Below are 22,526 nucleotides of genomic sequence, written 5' to 3'. Positions count from 1 at the left end.
ATATTGACCTTCCCCATCACAGGTGATAGTACCCTATTGGCTTGGAGTTACAGGGTGATGCCTGGCTGTTCTAATGTAATTTTTAAAAGAGGAGATAGTGGGATTAATTCAGCTGCAACATTGGTCAAGCTTGATAAGTCTTACAGAGGAGATTCTAGGAGTGTCAGTACAAGCTTTGTTGAACATATGTTGGTTGTTTTCTTAACTTCAGTTCCACTCATGAGAAGAAGAGCAGAACAAATCTGGTTGTGAAACAAGGAAGATTTTACCTGAAGCACAACACTCTGTCAGAAGATATTCCCATTGCTATCATATTTAAGGTAATACAGCTGTTACATTTAAGGTAATGCAACTGTTGGTTTGGAAAGAAAAGAGAAAAAAAAAAAACCCCAAACTGTGCTGTTGCTGAAGAATGAAGATTGGCAGCAGCTCTTAGAGGTTCGTACATACAGAAGGACTTGGCAGGGCTTAGGGAATACAAGCTTTTTTCCCCTGGAAAAAATCCTTATTGTACAGCAAAAGGAGAAAAAGCACTGCATTTTTCTGCAAGGAGAGCATTGGTGTGCCAAGACAAATGCCTGCTACCGCCTTACAGCTTTGTAAGGTCCCTCGGCACCACTGTTTGTGCTCCTGCTGCTACAGAAAGTCAGAAGGGTTTTGGTTTCTTTTGTTATGAGCTATGTTGCAAACTTGTGTTAAGGCTCTTCATTTCTGGTTTTGGTCCCCACTACCTCCAACTTGTGGACTGCTCAACATCCTTTGGATGGACTGGAACATCCTTTGTTTCAGATCTGGGGACATAACATAGCCATGAGGTCATTGTACATGACTGTAAACAAAACTGATAGCCTTTGGGGAAGTCTTGCAATTCTTAGACCTGTTCCTAAATCTGTTAAGATGACTGGCTAGGCTTGCATGTCTTGGCAGTTTACTTCCTTCCCCTGTGAATGAGCTCTGCCTCAGTCAGAACACTTCAGAATCCCTGTTTGATTCAGGAACAGTCACTGGTATTTTCAGTGCAGTGAATACCTGGTTAGTTATCTGAGCTTTGAAGCGCCCTCCAGTGGGACTTAAACCTGTGAGAGGCATCTCCCTCTCATTCTGGGCAAGAATTGAGGAGTATTTCCCCTGCCAGCATAGCTAGTGGTCATGTCTTGGCCCTCATTGCATGTGAAACTGCTACAGCTGCTTTCTCTTTCTCTCTACGTCTCTCAATTTCACCCAAGGGTGCCCACAACTGAAGGCATAATGGTGACTTCTGCCTAGCTGCCCTAGGACTGGAAGCAGACAGGTAACCCGCCTGTGTGCGGTATCAAATGCATGGGCTACGTCCAGTGAAGATGATTGGTGGACATGCACTGTCCAGCTGCTGCAGAAGACAGCAGGGCATGGCCAGGCCTTAAGCTAGGACCTTTTCCTCCTGGGGGTTGGTAACTTCTTCCTATCTTACAGGCTTCACTGCTGCCTGTGGGTTTTCAGCATGGTGCGCTGTGTGTGCAGAAGGAAATGGGTGGCAGTCTTGGAGGCACTGTTCACGTGGAAGATGGCTTAGGGCACTAAAATGCTTCTGACTGGGTCTAGCAACCAATAGGAGTAAATCCTTTAGCTTCCTTTTCATTTTATCTGTTTACACCGCGGAAAGTTTGGAAGGTGGTAGTCGCTCGAGGAATTAAATTGCCAGGAGAGGGCAGCACTTACTCACAGCATCCAAACAGTTTCTGCCAGCCGGGCTGATTTGTTGGCCTTGGCAAGTACAGACTTTTCTGTATTACCACAGCTCTTCAGCTGATTGGAAACTGTAAGAATCGGTTTTCTTGTAGGAAGTGCTTTGGCGTGTGTACTAGAAAATAGTGTAATAATTGGATTTAGACTTGAGAAACAAATCTGTTATCTCTGTTTAAGCTGGTCGCTTCAAGATGATCGCTTGAAGGAGATCATCTAGTTTTAGTGACCAGTGTTAAAGGAGGTTGAGAAGTTATTGTGGACAAAATGCACATAAAAGCATCAGGATTAAAGTCACAACTTTTCCGTTGCAGGAAAGTGTTAATGTTGCTCCCTTTGCTGGAGTACCAGCCGGCTGGATTCCACCTTTGCTTACAGACTTTTATTACATTTTGTCACCCCCTGTTGGTGTAGATAAATACCTGCTCACACAAGAGTAACTGCTCAGGGTTATTAAGTCTGAGGAGGTGGTTGTTGGGGTTTTTTTTTAAGCAGCGTTGTACTATTTGATCACCTTCTGACAATGCTTCCTATAATTATTCCCTGTCTATATTTTATATTCTATACCATGTTATAGTATTTTTCATGTATTTATTGAATAAGGGGTTACAGTTGTTCAAGCTCTTTGCTGTAGTGCCTTTCAAAGATTTCTACTCATTTAATCCAATAGCAAATTAGCCGCACCCACTTCAGCTATTCTCAATGTTCTGTTCTTGACCGGCATTTAACTGTACTCATGAGTTCTTACTTTGTCTTTAATGACATGGGAACTTTAGGGATCTTCTGTCCACTTTTGATGAGTGTCCAGCTGGAAACTAAAAATCACAGATAGTCTTTTCAATGGATTCTTAGGCAGGCACCAGCCTCTGATCTTTCTTGGGCATTGCTGTAATGCAGTATTACTTTGTTGTATTTAAGTACTAAAAGCAAGGTTAACAAGTGCTACAGCTCTGAAAATAGAAAATCCCTATGTTAGGGATCGCTGTATAGCTTCAGCTGTCTCACATAGTAGTATTATGCATAGGAGATTTGTTGGAAAAGCAACGAGAATAGTTCCCTTCTGCTCACTCTAAGCCTTGGGCATGAAGCATGGGACTTCCTCATTACTAGTAAGTGCTGTGGTTCTTGTTATGCGAGGATACACATCTACAAGGGTCAAAGTTAAGCTGCACAGACAGTATGAGGTCTGAAGTTTTGGTTGCCTTTGCATCCTTAACTTTTGCTATGACAAGTGCTTTTATAATCTCTGATTAAAAAATAAAGGGAGAAAGCAGTGACAAAAATTTCCTCCCAGAGCAGCATTCAGGCTGCAACCAAGTTCCACACACCTCAGTGTTTTGACTAAGAAAATGGCTAGTAATTGGTCACCTAGAGGGGACAGTTTTGTCACGGGCTATCTCTTATTCAATGGGAGAAGACTGGGCAATTTTAGATTGTCTTTCTAGTCCCACTAGCTTTAAATGGCCCAGTGTCCCCCCAGATGATTTAGGATGTAGATTTGGTTCAGAAAATCACTGTAACTTTACGGAAAAGAGAGCAAGTATTGGAGATGTATGATCTAATGTGGATTTAAAGCTACTGCAACTGTAAAATGGAAGTGTACTAATAGCCCTTAGACATCTTTGTCAAAAGCAAGGGCTATGAAGTAGAAAGCGTTACAAACACTACCTGCTGGCAGAGCTGAGGCCTAAAATTCATAAAGAGCTCCCTAGACTAGATCTAAGAGCGCTGTTGTGCTTCAGGCATGAGTCATGGACACAGCTGCAAGGGCAAGACCTGGGTATACAGTGCTCCCATCCTACATTTTCTTTCCTAGTGAGGAAGGAAATACAGGCACGTGAGCTGTTGGGAGGGGTGGAATAGTGTGGGTCTAGAAGTCTGTTGGTCTGGATAGGTGTGGAGGGGGACAGGACTGTGTAGGATCACCCTAAAAGGTGCATCTGCCTTGCCCTTGTGTTTTCTAAACTGGAAGCTTGAATGACTTTGTTCTGCTGCTTTGCTTTTCTGCCATTCAGACCTGTAAGGATCTTTGCGATAGACATATTTGTAGATTAACAGCTCATTGTGCTGAGAACAAGTAAAGTTGTGGTTTTGTGAAGTTTACCACATTAACACAGCTAACTGAAATTTGATAGGCTACAAATGGCATTCTAGGACAGAAGTGTCTGCTCTTCGGGTGTGGGGGAGTTAGTGCTTGGTTGCTGTGCTAGCTTAAAGATGTTTCCCCTAACCTTTCTTCTTGGAAGTGACGGAAGTATTTGTGCAGCCCCTGTATGTGTAACCGAAGATTTTGGTTTGAAATAATGATATAAATTGAACAGTTTTGCCCCCAAAGTATGTATTTGTTGAGATTTCTAGAGGGCTGTTATCTGCCTTGTAATGGGAAGTAGACACAACTAATTTGTTTCCTGTTCATGGTGTAGCACTGCTTCTTTAGCTAATATACACGTGCAACCAGAATGGTATTCAGGGTGTTCTGAGTTGACTTGCAACCCCAGGAGACCTTTACTTTAGCTGTGTGTCAGTTGTGCACAGGTCATAGGACTGTGTGAACTGTGTATTGTGGGGTTTTAGTATGTCAGGCTAAGAGCTACACACGCTTTACCTGGGGCGCTTGAACAGTTTTAGGTAGCAGTGAGCATTAGAGGAGATGTGGAATATTTGTGTAGTACTTAAGGTGTTTCTATCCTGAAAAACATCAGGGTTAAAGGTGAGGTAGTGCTGCTCCTTATGCAGGGAGCTCCCTACATTGCAGGTAAGGTAAGGGGTATTTCTTCTTTTGGGTTTGTAATCTTGATTCGGTAGGCTTGATTGTGTCCTGAGAGGTGAAGTAAATGGAGGTTGCATGCTGCACCAAAACTGGCTGTGGAGAGAAGAAAGTATAAGTAACCTAGGGGGACTTAAAAGTTGAATTTTATGACCTCAATTGCTAGGTGAAGTATTTTTAGTTTATGTGGGAGCTATAAAGAACTGCACTAGGACCTGCGGCAAAAGGTTTGAACAGGGGGTCAAGTTTCATTTTTACAAATGAAACCTGTGTTTGTCTTGGAGCTGTTAAAATGCAGCTCTAGAGGAAGAACTGAATGGTGGTCTTACATGAGCCACAGAATTACGGGTTCCCATGGTTGCAGTTTCATAGCTCGTAACTTTTGAATTATGAAAGCTCCAGACCAATTCTGTCTGTGATGTCAACCTTGAACTTCCCTGACATCTTTTTAATCCAGTCATCTGCCTGTCTCCATTCTGTAATTTAGCCTGATGGCCTGCAGAACTACATTCTAGGGAAGTGCCATGGAAACGCCCAGATATCATCATTAAGACACGAACTGGGGGAGGAAGAGCCGGGCTCACATTCGCTCATATGCTCTCTAATATGCACATGTGTGTGCGCACACACACACGTTTTGGGCAGCGGGAACCTCCCCATCCTAGGAAGCGGCTGACCCTATTTGGACTACTTTTCCCTGCTTGAACTCAAGGGTGATCTGAATGTTTGCTTTGATTTGTCTGCCTTCTGTCCATCGACTACTAGTCTTCCAGCCATGCTCTTCAAAAGCCTGTTACCGTCTCTTTCCTCATCCTTTCACTGCTGATGTTATCCCTTTGCAATGTCTCCTTCCCCTCCCCCCGTAAAATCATCCCTTTGTGACATTGCCTTCCAATGAAAAATAAACAAGACATCTTGTCTCCTGCTTTGCTTTTATGTTAATTCCCTTTCTCTTGACTTTGTCCTAGGATCATGAGCACTGTAAGAGTAGGACCCAGTCCTACTTTGCATGTACTCAGTGTTTCTGTAACGCAAGCAACAACCCAGGAATATTTTGTTCCTATCCTTTTGTGATGTTACAGACTCATTTTGAAGTCCTTTTTTGTTTTGGTTTGAGTTGTTTTTTGGGGTTTTGGTTGGGTTTTTTGTTTTATTTTGTTTTGGTTTTTTTTAGAATTGTAGCTTCAGGGCCAAATTTACCAAAAAAAAGGAATTCAGAATTCTCAAGTGAGTTTGCTGCTACAGAGTTCAACTAGAAAATATACATGTGCATAGTGATATGTCCTATTCTCATCTTGTTGTCAGATTTCTGATCAGAGAATTCATTAAGTTAGAAGAAATAATCAACCCTTTTTAATTTATTGTGGCTTTTCAGATTGATTTCCTGTCACATACACTTGCTTTGTTCGCTTGTTATGTGACTCTTATGATCTGGTTGTCATCCAAAAACCAACTGGATGGGCAGAAATACGGTGGTATTTATAAGTTTTTGATAAATTTACTCATGGTATATGTGCCTGGTATGGCACAAAGATTCCCTTAATTAAATTTTGTTCTTCTGCAGGCTAAGTGCAATAATTGTATGAATCCAGTTGTGGTTCCTAAACTGGTTTGCTGATCAGCAAGTCCTAAACACATGGAAAATGACTATTGTGAAGCTTTCATACTTCTGTAGAGTTTCTGGCTCTCAGGTCATGAGGGATTTTGTTAACTACTGTGTGACCTTATTTAAAAGGGTGAGGAAGAATAAAAATGTTGAAAAATAGAGATCTGAACTACAGTAAGATCACTTGGGAAAATTCTGGCACTGAAAAGAGCCTTGAGATCAGAGGGGTTACTACTCAGTGGGAGCAAACTACAATGAAACTTTCATCTGGTGAAGTAACTGTATCTTGATTTGGCACTCAGGTCTGTCTGAGATGGTGGAATTGTGATCTGTTCTTTGCACTAAAATGAGAATGTTCTCACAGTGGGTGTGTGCTACTTTTGCACTGCTTTTAATTTCTGATAAGCCACATGGTGAACAGCCAGAGTTTGAAATTAAAGGAACTTCAACCAACCACTTCTTTGTTGAAAAAGAAAGCAGAAATGAAAGAAAAAAGGAAAACAAATGGCTGGATACTTCACAATTAGAGCAAGAGTTTTGTAAGGGGATAGCGCTGGCTAGGTGCTAAGCAGAATGTCACCCAATGAAGGCAATAAGAAGGGAAGGTATTTGGGCATTTTTGAGGAAAATGTGACTTTTTGAGGCAGTGCCAGTTTTTAATAAGAACCAGAGTACGAGGGTCTACATAGGCCATGATTTACAATGGTCTTTGTGGCAGGCAGTTTGAGGAATAATACGAATGCAAACGTAACTTCCTCACAAAGTTCTGAGGAGCATATTCCCACTTAGCCAGAAGAGGTTTAGTGAGATTATTCCATTTCTTGATATGGCAGAGCTCCAGGCAAATGTGTGAAAGGGGGAGCTTTAGCACCATCTGGAATCCACAAAGGCCTTCACTGTTGGCTGCCACCTTGAAACACTTACTGATAGAGAGATTTTTCTAAACCTGTTAAGCACTTTCTTAGTTTATTAAGCTTTTTCCGCAGTATAAAGTCTAACAAGGTGTCCAAGGATCAGTGAAATAATAGGATGGCTTTCAAGAGGAATTGTGTAGTGAAGTCATCCTCTAAATGCAGAGAGCTGCAAAGGAGGTAAATTGAAACTGTTTCCCAAATAGGACATGCTGCTTAGTCAACTGAGTTGACAAAATTGCTTGTGGCAAGAGACCATGTGTAATCTTCTAATAAATTCCGCCTCCCTTTATTTATTATAGATTTTTACTTGGTTTTCATTGTTGCACGTGTAAGGTTGTTATTACCTGGTATTTATTTATTTTTCTGAAGGAAAATAAATAGGACTTAACTTCTGTCCATGAAGAAAAAAAAAGCACTCCAAAAAGTATCTGTGTGTTCCTGCTGCTTATTAAGAGTTCCATTTAGCGTTCTTCCCTAGCTAGAATATGTGCTGCCAGTGCCAGATGGCACCGTTTCTTAGAGAAGAAGTAGCTCTTGCTTAGTAGTAATGCAGACAAACAATACCAAATTAGCATAAGCAAATGTCAGTGAGTTAACATAAAGCCTGTGCTATTTCTGTCTTTTCTTCTTTTCCTAGGCCATGGGTGTTGAGAGTGACCAAGAGATTGTACAGATGATTGGCACAGAAGAACATGTGATGGCTGCATTTGCTCCTAGTCTGGAAGAATGCCAAAAAGCTCAGATTTTTACCCAGATGCAGGTGTGTCTTTTCACATGGCCAAAGGCCATAAAAATCTAAAGACAGTATTGACCACTTTGCTGTGTCAGCAATTGACACACACTTTGTGTTTTGCAGTTTCTTTGGGGGGGGGGGGTATTTTAAGCAGAGAGTTTTAAAGGGGATGGGTCTTGTCAAAAGTGAAGCTTTTCTTTCATTGCCCAACTGAGAAAAAAAAAAACAAAGTCAAGAAATGGTTCGATTTCAGAAACCCAGGGTTATGTTTTATAATGCATGGGAGAAGTAGTTGATGTCCATAAGATTATGGGGTTTTGTGGAGGACAATTCCTATTTTCTAAGATGTAATTGCATGCTCCATTTCACAGAAGCCCCACTGCTGAGATGTGACCATTTCATCGATAGTAGATGTTCTTCTCCAATTCTGATTTCTTGTATAAAGTCCACTATAATAGCCACCTTCCATCCTACTAAAGATTTGCAAGAATTCTCTTCAGGTCATATGTAGTTTTATAATTAGCCTCAACACAGACCATTTTACTGGCAGCATTTGCGTCATGTACATATTAATCTGCTAGAAAATTAGTCTTGTTTCTGCTATTTCAGTGTAAACTTTATCAAATCTTCTAATGTGTGATGTTGAGTGCTGTAAAGTGAACATCCTTCTAGTTTGCATCTTTCGGGGCTTTTCAGGGATAGAGGTAGTGTCAAGGCCTCCTAATTCAAAGTCGTAAGAGTACAATGATGATGCTGGAGGAACATAGGGAAATGTGAAGCATCCAGGAAAACAGAAAAAACAGAAATATAGAAGTTGCTCTGTGCATGAAATGTCAAATTAAATGAAAGTGAGCTATTTGCGGAAGAAGGTAACAGATGGAAAGGATAGCCTGTTATTTAGTGGAGAGGGTAGTTCTTTGACGTAAGGGACGTGACTTCATTTCCAGGCAATAACTTCCTGTGTGGACCTGGATAGTTTCTTTCACTCCTCTGATCCTGAATTCTGCAGATTGATTCCATTTCTTGGACAACTGACAAGAGAGTAAGAATCCATTAATCATTGTACTCTTTGAGACAGATGTAGGTACCAAACAGCAGCGTTTGTTCCTATTAAACAGTGAGTGCCACCTCACAGTTTAATATCTGAATGAAATTTAGCAAGTACGCTAAAGAAAGGTGGAAAGTCAAATTGAATAAACTAGACATCTCTCAATTTTCTATAATCCTTTTTCTTATCTCTGCAGTCTCCTTTCTTTCAGTATTTTAATATTGCTTTTCCACTGGTTCCCATTCCATTTGCTAAACAACAAGTTATATATTTAATTATAATCAATTGTGTCAATTTTCAAGATTATTTTTTCTTATTAGCCTCACTTACATGTTTCATATTTTGCTCTTTGTTTGGAGTTTGCATCGTCTGTGGAAACTGGTTGTACAGACTGATGAATACATACTGATCTCCATGCATGTGCATATTTGCATAGGTTACAATTCTGACATTGACTCATTAATTCCCACCATTGACAGGCACTGAAGTACATTGGGAATAAAGTGCGAAGGCAAAGGATGTGGGGAGGCCCAAAGAAAACAAAGATGGAAGAAGCACGAGAGCTGCTGGCATCAACTATTCTGACCCATGTTCTTGTATGTAATGTTGTGTTGGTCTTTTAAAACTGGTGTAAATTTGTATGGTTTTTTATGGTGTGAGCTTTGTTGGCAGGGGAAGATGTTTTTGAGTGTTTAGTAGTTGAGATAAAGCAAATCATCCTCAAAGGGAAAGATTAGGTTTGAGTCAGAAGTAATTTTTATGTTTATGAAATGCTGTACCATTGAACTACGTATCATGCAATGCATTTTTATCTGCATAGCCAGGCATATCAGCTGTTAGTTCAGGTTCTTATTCTCATGATCTATACTTTTATTCAGATATGTTTTCATTTACTATCTGTTTCCATGTCATTATTGTTTATTACTTCTAGCTTTTTTTAAGAATGTAATATGCACAGATCCCTTTTGTAACTCCTCAGTCAGTCAGATTACCCACTGATTTAAATGGATATGTTTGAGTAAGAAGGAAGGAACTGATCCTGAAACAACAGTATGGTTTCAGTTTTGTTTTGTTTACAGGTGAAGGAATTCAATTTTCGTGCCAAGTGCATATACACAGCAGTGATGGTGCGCAGAGTCATTTTGGCTCAAGGAGAAAATAAAGTAGATGACAGAGACTACTATGGAAATAAACGTTTGGAGTTGGCAGGGCAGGTGAGTTTTTACTTAAGAGTGAGTTTTTACTTAAGAGTAAGCTTTTCTTACTATCTCTTTTTAAAAGATGCAAAATACGGAGCATCCCTGTCTTCTTGACTGAAGTGGTTTTCCTCTCATTTTATTTTTGTTGGGTTTTTTTCTGTGTTGACTCATAGATATGCTTCTCTGATTAAGACTAAGAAATTATATCCTCATTTCCGTATTACCTCTTTATACCATATGAATGGACAGAGTAATGTAAATATGGTATTCATCGTAACAATGTTAGTGCCAAAAAGGCAGCAATGAGATCCAGCGTCCCTGCAACTTAGCAACTGGGTAATAGAATAAACTGGAGCCAAGTAGGTGCCTGTGTGTCAGCTCTAGGCTCTCCCACTGTGGGGAACCTAGCTTGTGTAGCAGCTCACAGAACAACTACTCAAACCTCCTGTAATTTGCAGAAGCCCATAAGATTGCTTATTTGTTGTCATCTGCTTTTCTGGTCTCTAGAGCAGCATGAATTAGCAGAATGGTTTAAAGTTGACTTAAGCAGCTAAATGAAAGTGGATTGTGTGGACTTCTCTGCTTGCAGAATTTTGACACTGAAGGTAGAAGTAAGAAAGGGCTGTGAAGGAGAGAATGGTCTGAGGTGTTTGACTGGCAATCTTCTTTTCCAGAGAGAGTGGCAGTTCACAGCTGTTGGCCAAATTATGTTCTCCTAATGCAGTTGGAATTTGCCTATCAGGTGAAGAAACTGCTTTGTTACCATGGCATGGATTTTTCCTTTCCATGTGTGGTTATTTGATTAACTACCTTAGTTTAGGATTGGACTAATTTACTGTGCTCTGATTTAACTGAAGTTGGAGTTTTGGCAGTCAGTATCATCTGTGGTTATTGATCATGCATCAGAACCTCGAACAAGTATACATAATGCACCAGGTGGGAGAAACTGCATCTCTGCTCCCGCCATGGGTTGCATTGGGATTTCTGTTGTAGCACAAGTAACAATATGCATTCATTTGTGTTTCTGTCCAGTGGGAATTCTCATCTTCTTTTACTTTTTAAGATGTGTGATTGCGTATTGTCTCATGCTCCTGTTCACCTCCCCACCCTGCCCTGTCCTCCTTGCACACATGTGAACGCACACACACAGAGTGCACAGTCATTTCAGAGTAAAAACACATTTCAGAGTAAAAACACGCTTTGCTTCCTAGTTCTCTAAAGGAGCTAAGATGATGCTCTTGAACACACTCTAAGCACAAATACGAGGGGAACGAAAACGCTCTTAAACTATTGGGAAAAAAAATCCTTTCTTGAAAATAATATGTTTACTGTTCATCAGACTTTTGTGCTGAAGCAGGACATATCTGTAAAGGTAAGGAGTGGTAAGAGGACATAAGTGCAATATTCTAATGGAGCAAATATTTTAAACTGTGATGGATTTATTTGGATTCTGGTGTAATGTTGCTGTAGTTCAGTATGACTGTAATCAATAAAATTAGTTGTTGCTTTGTCATCGTATTGTTCTCATTTAACTGGACTGAAGGAGTAGTTTGGTTTTTCCCAATATTTCTAGAAGCAAAAGGTAGAGCAGGTGAAAGGTTTTCTGCAAGCTGTATGAAAAAGGCCTATGCTCTCACAGATGTTAAGAACCAAAGTCCTTTTAAATTAAGTGGGAAGAGGTTTTAAGTGTAGAGGATCATCATAACAAAGCCAGTGCATATTTTTTCTGCATCAAGGAGAACTGTGCTGGGGTGTGTGCGTGGTGTGGTGTGTTGTAACACTTGATTAAGAGTAGTTCTGGCTCCCCTGTGATATTTTAAAAGCTCATTTAAAGCTGAACACTCTAATTCCTTTCTGCCACATTATCAGTGTAATATTAATTTGATTGGATTACAGACTATAAAGGGTAGAGATTTTTTGCTGGTTTCTAAATGTTTGTGTTTAGCTAAGGTTGCATGGATAAAATGGTTGGTGCAGGGTATTTATTTTTTTGGGGGGGAGGGGGGTGTTCTGTTTTGAAAGTTTTTTTTAATGCCAGCATGTTCCTGGAATAAAAATCCTGTTAATTTAAAATTTGAATAAAGACAGAAAAAAGATTCCCATATGAGGGGAAAAACATAGCGGACTAAACAATGTAAAGACATAAAAGGCATTGTGTTTATAAAAATGTGTGAAAACAATAGCTGCTAATTTCACACCCCATGGGACAAGAGAGTACGAAATGTGCTTTAGCTTTAGATAACAGAGTTGTATCCACTAGCCAAGCTGGTTTACAGAGCTTTCTCGTAGTCTTTCTGCCACTAGAGGCTCGGTAGGCCAGGTGCCAGCTGAGGTGTTAGCAAAACCTACTGAATTCAGGCTTAATCTTTTCACCTACCTTTTCTCTTTCCTTAATGTGTTCATTATTTGCTAAGCATTACTCTGTTCTTTGTCCTCATTTTTTTTTGTTTCTAATGCAGCTTGCTTTGTATGGGTGAGATATGGAACAGCACCAAAATCCGGCACCCTGGAAAGCAAGGGATTTCTACCCTGTGACAAAAGAATACCGCCTTGACTTCAGAGATTGCCTAATCCCAGCTGTTCTGATAATATAATTAAGGCTGCCTAATGTCTTTAATTTTGCAACCAGTTTGTGTGAAAAGGAGAATTTGGCACTCTAAAGGCTTAAACGCTAAATAGCAATCTCAAGGCGCCTAATTAGAATTCTCTGACATTAAGCTAATTGGTGAAACTGTATTTCAGCAGCTTAACTTCTTTATTAATTTTTCTTAGCATTTTCAATGAAAATCAATTGATGAGCTGTCAGTAGGTTTTTTTCTGAAATATAATTTGCTCTTTAGTGCTCCTGTCTGAAGCAGGCTGAAACGCCCTGGACTAACTGTGAAATCCGTTGAATATTATCACTGGCATTCCATCCTTTTTCTTTAATCTCTTGCTCTTGACCTAAATAATGCAGTTATTGTGAGATTCAGCCTTGCCAGATAGTCAGAGCTCTTACAGACCGCAAGTCGGGGAGTGAAACTAGCAAACTGACGCCTTTCAGACTGGCAGATAGTAGCAAGTTTATGTACTTGGGGTATAACTTTATTAGTTCAGAGAAGAGGAGGGATGGTGTGGCTTTATAATCCCTATGGCATGTAGAATTTGGGGATTTTTGCAATTTTATGATCAAGAAATCAAATATGAGAAATTTTCTGAAGTGACTTTTTTAGATGTTCTATTGAATGTTTTGTTAAATGTTTAAGTTCTGCTCAAACCTGTTAAGATCAAATGTACGCCATGACTGATTTCAAAAGAGTCTAGTTGTTATTTGACAAGACATCTTAAAACTGGGCACATCCCTTCCTTTTACTTTTTCCCTACTTCTGCAATAATTCCCTCAAAATCTAGTTTTTGGAGACTCCAGTGGGTTCTACTTCCTAATATGATGCTTCATAAAAGATGCTTTTATTTTTGATGAGAATACGACTTAAATGAACTGTGGCATCACAGGTGAGTTGAAGGTGACTGGATTTCTGTTGACAGTGGTGAAAAGGTATTCCCTTGTACCTGTTAATGGTACTAAAAGTGTCAGGGAGAGAAAGAAGGTGTACAACACCTTCCTCTCATGCTAAGGCCAGGTCTTAAAAAAAACACTAGACCAGTTTTCAGCAAAACCTCTCTGTCCCGAATGGAAACAGGTTCCATTTTTGCCAAAGGTTTGCATACAGTGTGTATTATCGCTGGTTTTACAATTTAGTGGCTGCACGCTACGTGTTATGGAATCATAGAATCATAGAATAGTTAGGGTTTTAAAGGACCTTAAGATCATCTAGTTCCGACCCCCTGCCATGGGCAGGGACATCTCACACTAAACCATGTCACCCAAGGCTCTGTCCAGCCTGGCCTTGAGCACCACCAGGGATGGAGCATTCACCACTTCCTTGGGCAACCCATTCCAGTGTCTCACCACCCTTACAGTAAAGAACTTCCTCTATATCCAATCTAAACTTCCCCTCTTTAAATTTTAACCCGTTACCCCTTGTCCTATCACTACAGTTCCTAATGAATAGTCCCTCCCCAGCATCCCTATAGGCCCCCTTCAGGTACTGGAAGGCTGCTATGAGGTCCCCACGCAGCCTTCTCTTCTCCAGGCTGAACAGCCCCAACTTTCTCAGCCTGTCTTCATACGGGAGGTGCTCCAGTCCCCTGATCATCCTCGTGGCCCTCCTCTGGACTTGTTCCAGCAGTTCCATGTCCTTTTTATGTTGAGGACACCAGAACTGCACACAATACTCCAGGTGAGGTCTCACGAGAGCAGAGTAGAGGGGCAGGATCTCCTTATGTCTTCCTTTTGTCTTAGGTGTTCCTTATATCTTGTAGAGTAGACCGTTGAAGATAATTGTGTCTTGCTCTCCATGAATGCCATTGGTAGCATTTTATTGCAAATCACGTATTGCAAATCTGAGTTCTCAGATTTTATTTGTTACATTTTTATTCTTAAATGCATTTGTGATGCCAGTGAAAAGAGTAGCTTATAATTTAGTTAGTTAGCTGCTTTACAGTGTAGTTTGCCGAATGCTTTGATCAGCCTAGCTGAGGCATGTAGGCAGAGGAGAGCAAATGAAAGCTAGTGTCCCATCCCAGTGACAAAGAAATGAGTGGTTTGCTTTCTTATTTCCAGAAGGTGGGGAAAAGTTTGGAATATGTCTGATGGAGACAGTTAAAATTCAGTTTAATTCTGCACATACAAAATTAAACAGTACAACTGACTCCAGAATGTCTTAGCTTATGGTGGCTGAATACCTAGTTTGTTCAGCCCTACAATGCTTTGTATACTAGGAACTGTCGTTTCTGGCATTGGTCGCTGCTGCATTTTTAGTTCTTCTGACACTTGGGAGCTGCTGTAAAATAGAGTCCCAGGATGGGAGAGCCAGGCTTCAGAATTTACACTGCTTGCTTGCAAAGCTAACAATTGTGAACACTTAAAATGTATCATGTAATGCAGATTTAAGTGTTTTGGGAAGCTGTTAGTGTCTGCAAGGAGAGGTTGAATGAACTGCAGAAGCAAGGCATATTGGAGAGAAAAAAAAAGTCAGATCACAAACTTTGGTAGCCTTTTCCTTTTATTTATGTTAAGGACTAGAAGTGATTAGTGTACATCTACAGGAAATAATCAGGTTAAGTTGCAGCACTTTTGAAAGGTTGTATTGCTGTTAGTTTTTTTGGTTTTGTTTTTAGTTCAGTTTTGCTGTGTTACATAGCTTCTTTGCTTAGTAGACTTTACTCACATAGCAGTGATAGTAGCACTTCTAGAAAAGGATATTGAATCAGGTGGGCTCTGTGGCTGTGACTGGCTTTGCATAGATAGTGATGGGCAGAAAGTAGCGGAGTAAGAGTGTATCTGAGTGAGGAAGCTGCCTCCATAACCTGAAATATGTCTTGCCAGCTGTCAAGAGCAGAGATTGCTTCTGGGCCCCTAAAAATGCCTCTTTTAGTTCTGCTTGTCCAGAAAGAATGGTAACTGTGCACTTCTTGTGTTTCAGTCTGCTCTTGCAAACTGTGCACTGCTTCCAGACTCTGTGCTGTTGAGTTGCTTGCCCTAAGGGCCCGTTAACAGTTGCTTGGGTGTCTGTCTTGTCCATTTTAAGTAGTTCGTAGGAATGGGCACTTTAAGCTGCCTTTTTTCAGTTTTAATGATAGAAAATCTCAAAGTGACTTTTCACTTACTTCTTTACTGCAGTTAGTCCATCCAGTGTTAGAATAGAAGCTGGTCTTGTCTTCAGATCTTGTGCATAATTCAGGGTTGTACATTTAGGACATTAAATCTTTAAACGTTTGTGACAAGTAGATCAGATGGATTAGAATGTGATAGTTTAGGAAAAATAGTAAATTGATAGCATATGGATGGGTAGGCTAAGGTATTGTGAAGGGAGAATTAAAGCAAACCAGAAAGAGATGACTGTGTAGGCTTAGGCCATTCTTCTACTTGATTTGCTTTCCATTATAATTTCTTTGATATTGTAGTTTAATTTAACAAAGCAAAAATCTTGTGAGAAAAACATCATTTGAGAAGAGAGAGGATATTTTTTTAACTGACAAGAAGTATAAAGGTAGAAATATTAAACGTATTTATGTCATTTCCACCCTCCCCCTATTTCCAAGACCTGGAGAAGTATAATTTTTGCCTTAATCCAGTTGTTTTTTATTTCCAGCTTCTTTCACTCCTGTTTGAAGATTTGTTCAAAAAATTTAACTCTGAACTGAAGAAGATTGCTGACCAGGTAATCCCCAAGCAACGTGCAGCTCAGTTTGATGTCGTGAAGCATATGCGTCAAGACCAGATCACCAATGGCATGGTCAATGCCATCTCCACAGTAAGTATTTTCGTTCTAGTATGTAAAGCTTTTCCACCATAGAAACCTTGTAGAGCTAGATGATTTTTGAGGTCCCTTACAACGCAAACTGTTCTTTTATGATTCTGTGGAAATGTATAAATTTTGTTCTGATGACTACCATCTTTGATCATAAAAGCAATTCTATTTAACATTCTTTACAGATTAAAATTGCAAAACTCTGTTGTAGGCAGGGCCTTTGGAATTCACTGAAGAATCATTAATCATCAAACCACTTTTTATTCCACCATTTATTTCAAAGTGATGTTTTAGTGTCTATGAAGGAATGGTAGAAACAAGTAGATTTCACATAGTGATCATGTTGGTGTTTATCCAACTTGCTGCCTTCTAGGTTCTACTTGATTATGTGGTTCATGGTATTTTTTTATTACCTGGATTTAGCTAGGGTCACATTAAGTGATCTGTCCAAAAGCTTGTTGAAAAACAGCAGGAAAACATCATGAACAGAAGATAACTGGCGGGGGGATGTAGGCAGAAAAAACCACAAAACCAATCTGAATTTTGAGCTCTTTAAGAGTGGCACTTTTTTGTTCATACAAAATTGCTAGTATGAGAAAACTTGCAGCTTAGATATAAGTACTTCTCTGCTAATGATACTGAAGTATTTAACAGGGAAAACTGCTACATGCAAAAAAAAACCCCATACTTAAACCTTTAAGTATTTGCCTTGATTAGATCTTTGCCTGTGTCTGCCTCTGCCAGAATGGATATTTTCATTTGCGCCAGTGGACAAGAATAAAAATACAATTACTAGCTTTGTTCCTTACCTCACACATCTGCAAGAGTGATTTGTGGGATGGTTCCTGAAATCTAACTCCTAGCTTGTAAGTGACTTTGAAATCCATGATTTTTTAAGAAATTAGATTAGTCTGAGTATTTTAGTAGCTGGTAAAAATTGTGCAACTTCATTTTTAATCTTTGGAATTCTTGAGAGGGCTTTTCTGCTTAGCATGAAACTGAGTTTTTTCTTCAGTTCTTGTAAACAAAATTAGCTATACAAATTGCATCCAAAACCACCAACAGTCTGTTCTTACAAATCCCAGTGTTAAAGCTTATCACTGTTTAATTTTATGAGTGCCCCAAATGTAGCTAAATCTCTACAGTGCACATAACCAAAACAATTGACATATTTGTTTCTGTAAATGCTAGTGCTTTCTCCTAGCTGGTGCCAGTTTTTCCATTTGGACTGACAGAGATAAATCTGCAAACTATTCAGTACATATTGTAAAGTCTTCCTTCTTCCACTGTCTTTGGACTTTTGTTTTTTTTACTGCCACATAAGCAGTTAAACTCCATCTGCTCTTAAGCATTGAAAATAATTTCTCAGGAACAATGCCCAGTGCATACTATTCAAGAGATTAAGCAAATACCATAAAAATCATTCTTGGAAATGACAATCTCCAATCTCTCCAGAATGCTTCAGTGATAGTCTCAAAGAGCATAAAATAACTTAGTAAATTCATAATTACACCAGAAGTGTACAAAAGAATTCATAGCACTACTGTATCAGCTGTACGGTGGTGTTCAGTGATATTTGCTGTACGTCTTTTTACCCTGGAAAATAACAGAAGAGAGGGTAGGTCGGGCAGTAAGGCCACAGGCCTAATTTCAGCATCTGCAGAATCATCCAGTGTCGCCGAGAGAGCAACTTTTAGTTCATAGGAGTTTTCAGTAGGAAGTTCTCCACTGGGGATGGTCTCACAACAAATTAGCAGAAGGCAATCCTTGGGAAAGTGCTACCTTTGAAATCTTCATTGCATTTGGACTGACCGGTGACGTGGTGGCTGGGGTAAAGAGTAGTTGGGACAGAAACTTGCTGTATCTACTGACTCAGGTGTTGGAGCTGTATATGGGGTAGGTGTCAGGACATCAAAACTTGTAGCACCAAATATTCAAGATCTTACAGTAGAGATTATTAAATCTGCTTGGCATGGAGACGTAACTGTGTCCTACAACATATGCTGAACTCCTCTGTCATCTTAATTAAACCCACAACTGATACTGCATGTGACAATCCTCAAACATGAAATCTGTGACCATCCCTACCAGAGAAGTCAGATAAACTGAATGCCCCCCAGTCTTCTTCTATGAGAAGACACATCAGTGAGTCTTTTTCTTCTGGATTCTAAAAGACTTCAAGAGCGTACAGATGGGTTTGAGGTCAGACTTCTCCAGCGTGAACGGTTCTGTTCCCTACAAAAATAACAAATTATGAAAAAGGCAAAACTGAAACTTTGTGGGATCTATTGTAAAAGTGTGTTTCACTCAAAATACCTTTTAAAAAAAGAACTCAAAATCTATAAAGGTAGAACAGGAAATAATTTAATTTAGCTAAATTTGAGTATTCATTTACCTGAGAGGGACACATGATGAAGAATCCTGGTGTGATTGAGTATATATTAGCAAAAGTATCCTCTTTTCTGACAGAGCAGTTTTCTGTTTAAAAATACTTAGTACAAGTATGTTAGATTTAGTAGCTCGTATGCAGATAGGTAATTAGAAATCTGTTTTATGTAAATGGGCATCATTTGCTGTGTAAAGCTGCTGATATCATTCTGTCTAGGTTCTGAAAAAAGACATATATTGTCGAGAGAGGGATAAACTGCAATAACTTTTCTGAAACAGTCACTTTATTTTATAGGGGAACTGGTCTCTGAAGAGATTCAAAATGGACCGCCAAGGCGTGACACAAGTGTTGTCCCGCTTGTCTTATATATCTGCCCTGGGAATGATGACTAGAATCTCTTCTCAGTTTGAAAAGACAAGAAAAGTGAGTGGTCCTCGGTCACTTCAGCCATCTCAATGGGGGATGCTCTGCCCATCCGACACTCCTGAAGGAGAGGTGAGGAACTTCTATTTTGCTTTCAGTATTTCTTGCCTTGAGGAATGGAGACACTGTTTATTTTGAAGCAGGTGAGCCTCCGTCAGAGGAGGAATTCTGATGGGGAGGTTTCTGGAGAAATAATTATCCTCAGCTTGATAACGTCTGTGTCTTCTCACATCCCATCTATTTATATCCTGGTCCTCCTTACTATATTGCCTTTTTCATCCTACCTGAGAGGACTGTCTGGAAACTGTTCAGAAATCGTTTGGCTGCATGGGAATGACATGTGGCCTCCCAGTTTTGCTCTTTTGAGCAGAGCAGAGAGGAGTCCTAAACTCTTACCCTTTTGTTCCATAATAAACGTTCTACTCTGAAATAGCACTATCAACCTGCAATTTTTCTAGAAACATTTATTATTACAGAAACAGCTTTGCCCTACAGTTTGAGGGAGAACACTGTCATATGTTTTACTTTAAAGACATCATCCAGCTCTTTCAACTGAATGTTTGATAGTGGCAGTCTTCTTTTTTTCCCCTGAATAGAAAGTACTGGGGGAACTTTGAACTTTCTGGCATAACTATGTAGTTAATATGAGCTGGTCTCATTAAACAGTGGAAGTAAAATTGCACTGTATAAGTACTTGGATATTTTTCATTTTAAAATGTTGAAATTTGTTTTAGAGCATACTGGATGTTTGGTAAATTGATAACTAGACTGATTTTGTATTTCCGTTATGCTTTTAAGTAGCTGTTGCTTTAAAGGGAGAAATACAGGGTTGTACATGGTTGGATAACTTAAGAACTACAGCTTCATCACCTGTAGTTTTTATTAGTTTGTAAATGCTAAAACATTACATTTCAGTGTAATAGAGAAAAGTCTTCCTTTCTTCCCTCCTAATTTTCAGTGTAGTTAATTTGGTTTATTTCTTTCACTTAGACTTTTTTTATTGTTCATAAGGACAGTTAATAGCAGTAATACTGTTACCACTATTAGTAGTAATACTTCGGATTAAAATGGATAAAAAATGTTTTTTGGTTTTGGGTTGGTCTTTTCTTTCATTTTAGGCTTGTGGTTTGGTTAAAAACCTTGCCCTCATGACTCATATTACTACAGATATGGAAGATGGCCCGATTATTAAATTAGCTAGTAATCTTGGAGTTGAAGATGTCAACTTGCTCTGTGGTGAAGAACTTTCATATCCAAATGTGTTCCTTGTTTTCCTTAATGGTATGTAACTTTTCGGCAGTCTTGACTGATTTGTGACTGATGGAGAGTTGGGTTTATAAGTTCAGAGCTTTATTCACAGCAAGTATTTAATTTTGCTGTAATCTTTATGTATTTTTATACTTATTCATGCAATGCCTTTAAAAACTTAAAGGAAACAGCAGTTGTTTGCAAAGTTTAGCAATGCTACTCTCTTTAAAACTACCTTTTAAGGGGCAACTTGCTTTGTGAATGGTTAGAAAAAAATTAGACCTTGGAAAATAGGCCTTTTTGTTAAAGGGATGATTTGACATACGTGCTTTTCATCTGCACACTTATGTTCCTTCTATGGCTTTCTATATGTACGGGTACCGTGATATCACATTTCAAAATATTGACAGGTTAAAAACTACAACTGCGATTTTTACAGTAACCCTTTGTCAATAGCATCTACTTCCAGGGACCACTATTTAATGTCTGTCACCATGAATAAGTTCTCCATTTACCTTTGAATTAAACAGCAGTTGTTCTTCAGTCCTGCCTTTTCCCAGTAACATAAAATCAACACTTAACCCAACTGCATTGCTTTGCTCTGCTTTTCTGCAGCAGTATGTCGAAGATAAGGTTCAGTGAAACCACATGCACTCTTTCCTGTCTTGTTTTATTTTCCAAAGGGGAGTGCAGAGCAGAATTAGACTCTTCTTCACAAGCTTAATCTGTTGTATGGAACAAGGTAGTTACGGTCCTACATGTAGGTGTTCAAGCAGTAAGTGAGGCAAAACAATTTACGATTCAGTCAACTAGTTTGTAGGTTTAATCCAAGAAAAGTTTCAGGCTTGTGGATGACTGACTTGATTCTGATTTAAACTTGTAACCCAAGAGGGCAGAAAGTCTTTTAAGTACAAATCCTTTAAGCTATAAAGATCTTTTTATTGTCTTACAAACTCCTTACACTCTTGTGCTTTGTCTCCTCCCTTAAAGTTTTTGTTTAAAATGACGCCACAGTTATTTTACATACTAAGATAACTTTGGTCAGGTGACTCTAAATTAATTTTACTCTCTTGTTCATTAAGAGAGTAAAATACTCATCATCAAGGCAGTAAGATACTCATCTTGTTCATCATACTTAAGTACATCAGAGTACTTAATTATGCACTAAAGTGACCTGCTTAAATAGCAGAAGCTTGTTGAGCTAAGTTCCTGAAGGAGGAATTATGGTGCTGTTGTGAGTGATTGCATATATCAAAAATACCAGGTCTTTCTAAAATTTCTGACAAGGCAGCAGAACAGTTCCTTGGTCTGTTCTTGGAAACCTTGGATTCATTTCAGTAAAGGCTTCAGAAGTGTTGTTTGCTTGTACACCAGTTGCTGAATGGGCACCTGAGCAGAAGCATATATGAAGAAGGATGGTTTCTGAAGCTATTTGGAGGCAAATAGATAGATGACCTGTGAAATTCTGATACTTAGGGTTTTTATGTTTCCTGAGAGAAAAAGAGCCAATTCTTAATTCATGTCAGAAAAGGGAAATTTTATGACAACTCCTGTTATTTGCAAGAGGTAGGAAATAATTCTGTGCACGCTAGATACAATGAGAATTTCTAAGTAGAGTTTTGGATGTGCAAAGAATGCACGATGAATTTGTTCTCTTTCTGAACAGGTAACATCCTCGGTGTCATACGTGATCATCAGAAATTAGTCAACACGTTTCGGATAATGCGTCGGGCAGGTTATATCAATGAATTTGTTTCCATTTCTACAAATCTTTGTGACAGATGTGTCTATATTTCCTCTGATGGAGGGAGATTGTGCAGGTAAACATCTCATAAGAATTCTCTCACTAGTGAACTTACTATAAACATTGTTTTATGCACTGTAAATACATTGGGCTAAGAGTTTCATGGGTACTCTTACATAAGCAAATTCAGTAGGATTTGGCCATCTTTTTTTCTGCATAAATAGCCCTCTTTCAAAACAGACAGGTCTGAAAAACATCCTATATAGTCAAGCAACCTAAAAAAAAAGAACAAAAGCCCAGAGAAATATGGTTTATCTGTAAACAAAATTCAAAACAAATTCTTTTATCTTCTTAAAAAGGGTGAGAGGGGATTAAAATCA

At 39.2% G+C, this 22,526-nt stretch overlaps 1 protein-coding gene across 1 annotated transcript in view; it reads left to right on the top strand.

Annotated features, from left to right (window-relative positions):
* POLR3B (RNA polymerase III subunit B) overlaps positions 1–22,526 on the top strand; it is a 75,173-nt gene that overhangs the window by 10,650 nt on the left and 41,997 nt on the right. Inside the window, exons 9-16 of the mRNA XM_065679691.1 lie at positions 212–320; positions 7,647–7,769; positions 9,270–9,386; positions 9,870–10,004; positions 16,184–16,345; positions 19,026–19,226; positions 20,273–20,435; positions 22,069–22,222. Coding sequence (XP_065535763.1) covers positions 212–320; positions 7,647–7,769; positions 9,270–9,386; positions 9,870–10,004; positions 16,184–16,345; positions 19,026–19,226; positions 20,273–20,435; positions 22,069–22,222 — 1,164 coding nt within the window. The remainder of the gene's footprint in view (positions 1–211; positions 321–7,646; positions 7,770–9,269; positions 9,387–9,869; positions 10,005–16,183; positions 16,346–19,025; positions 19,227–20,272; positions 20,436–22,068; positions 22,223–22,526) is intronic.

This window comes from Lathamus discolor, chromosome 1, assembly GCF_037157495.1.
Source record: "Lathamus discolor isolate bLatDis1 chromosome 1, bLatDis1.hap1, whole genome shotgun sequence".
Lineage (NCBI taxonomy): Eukaryota > Metazoa > Chordata > Aves > Psittaciformes > Psittacidae > Lathamus > Lathamus discolor.
This window is presented reverse-complemented; position numbering and strand designations above follow the sequence as displayed.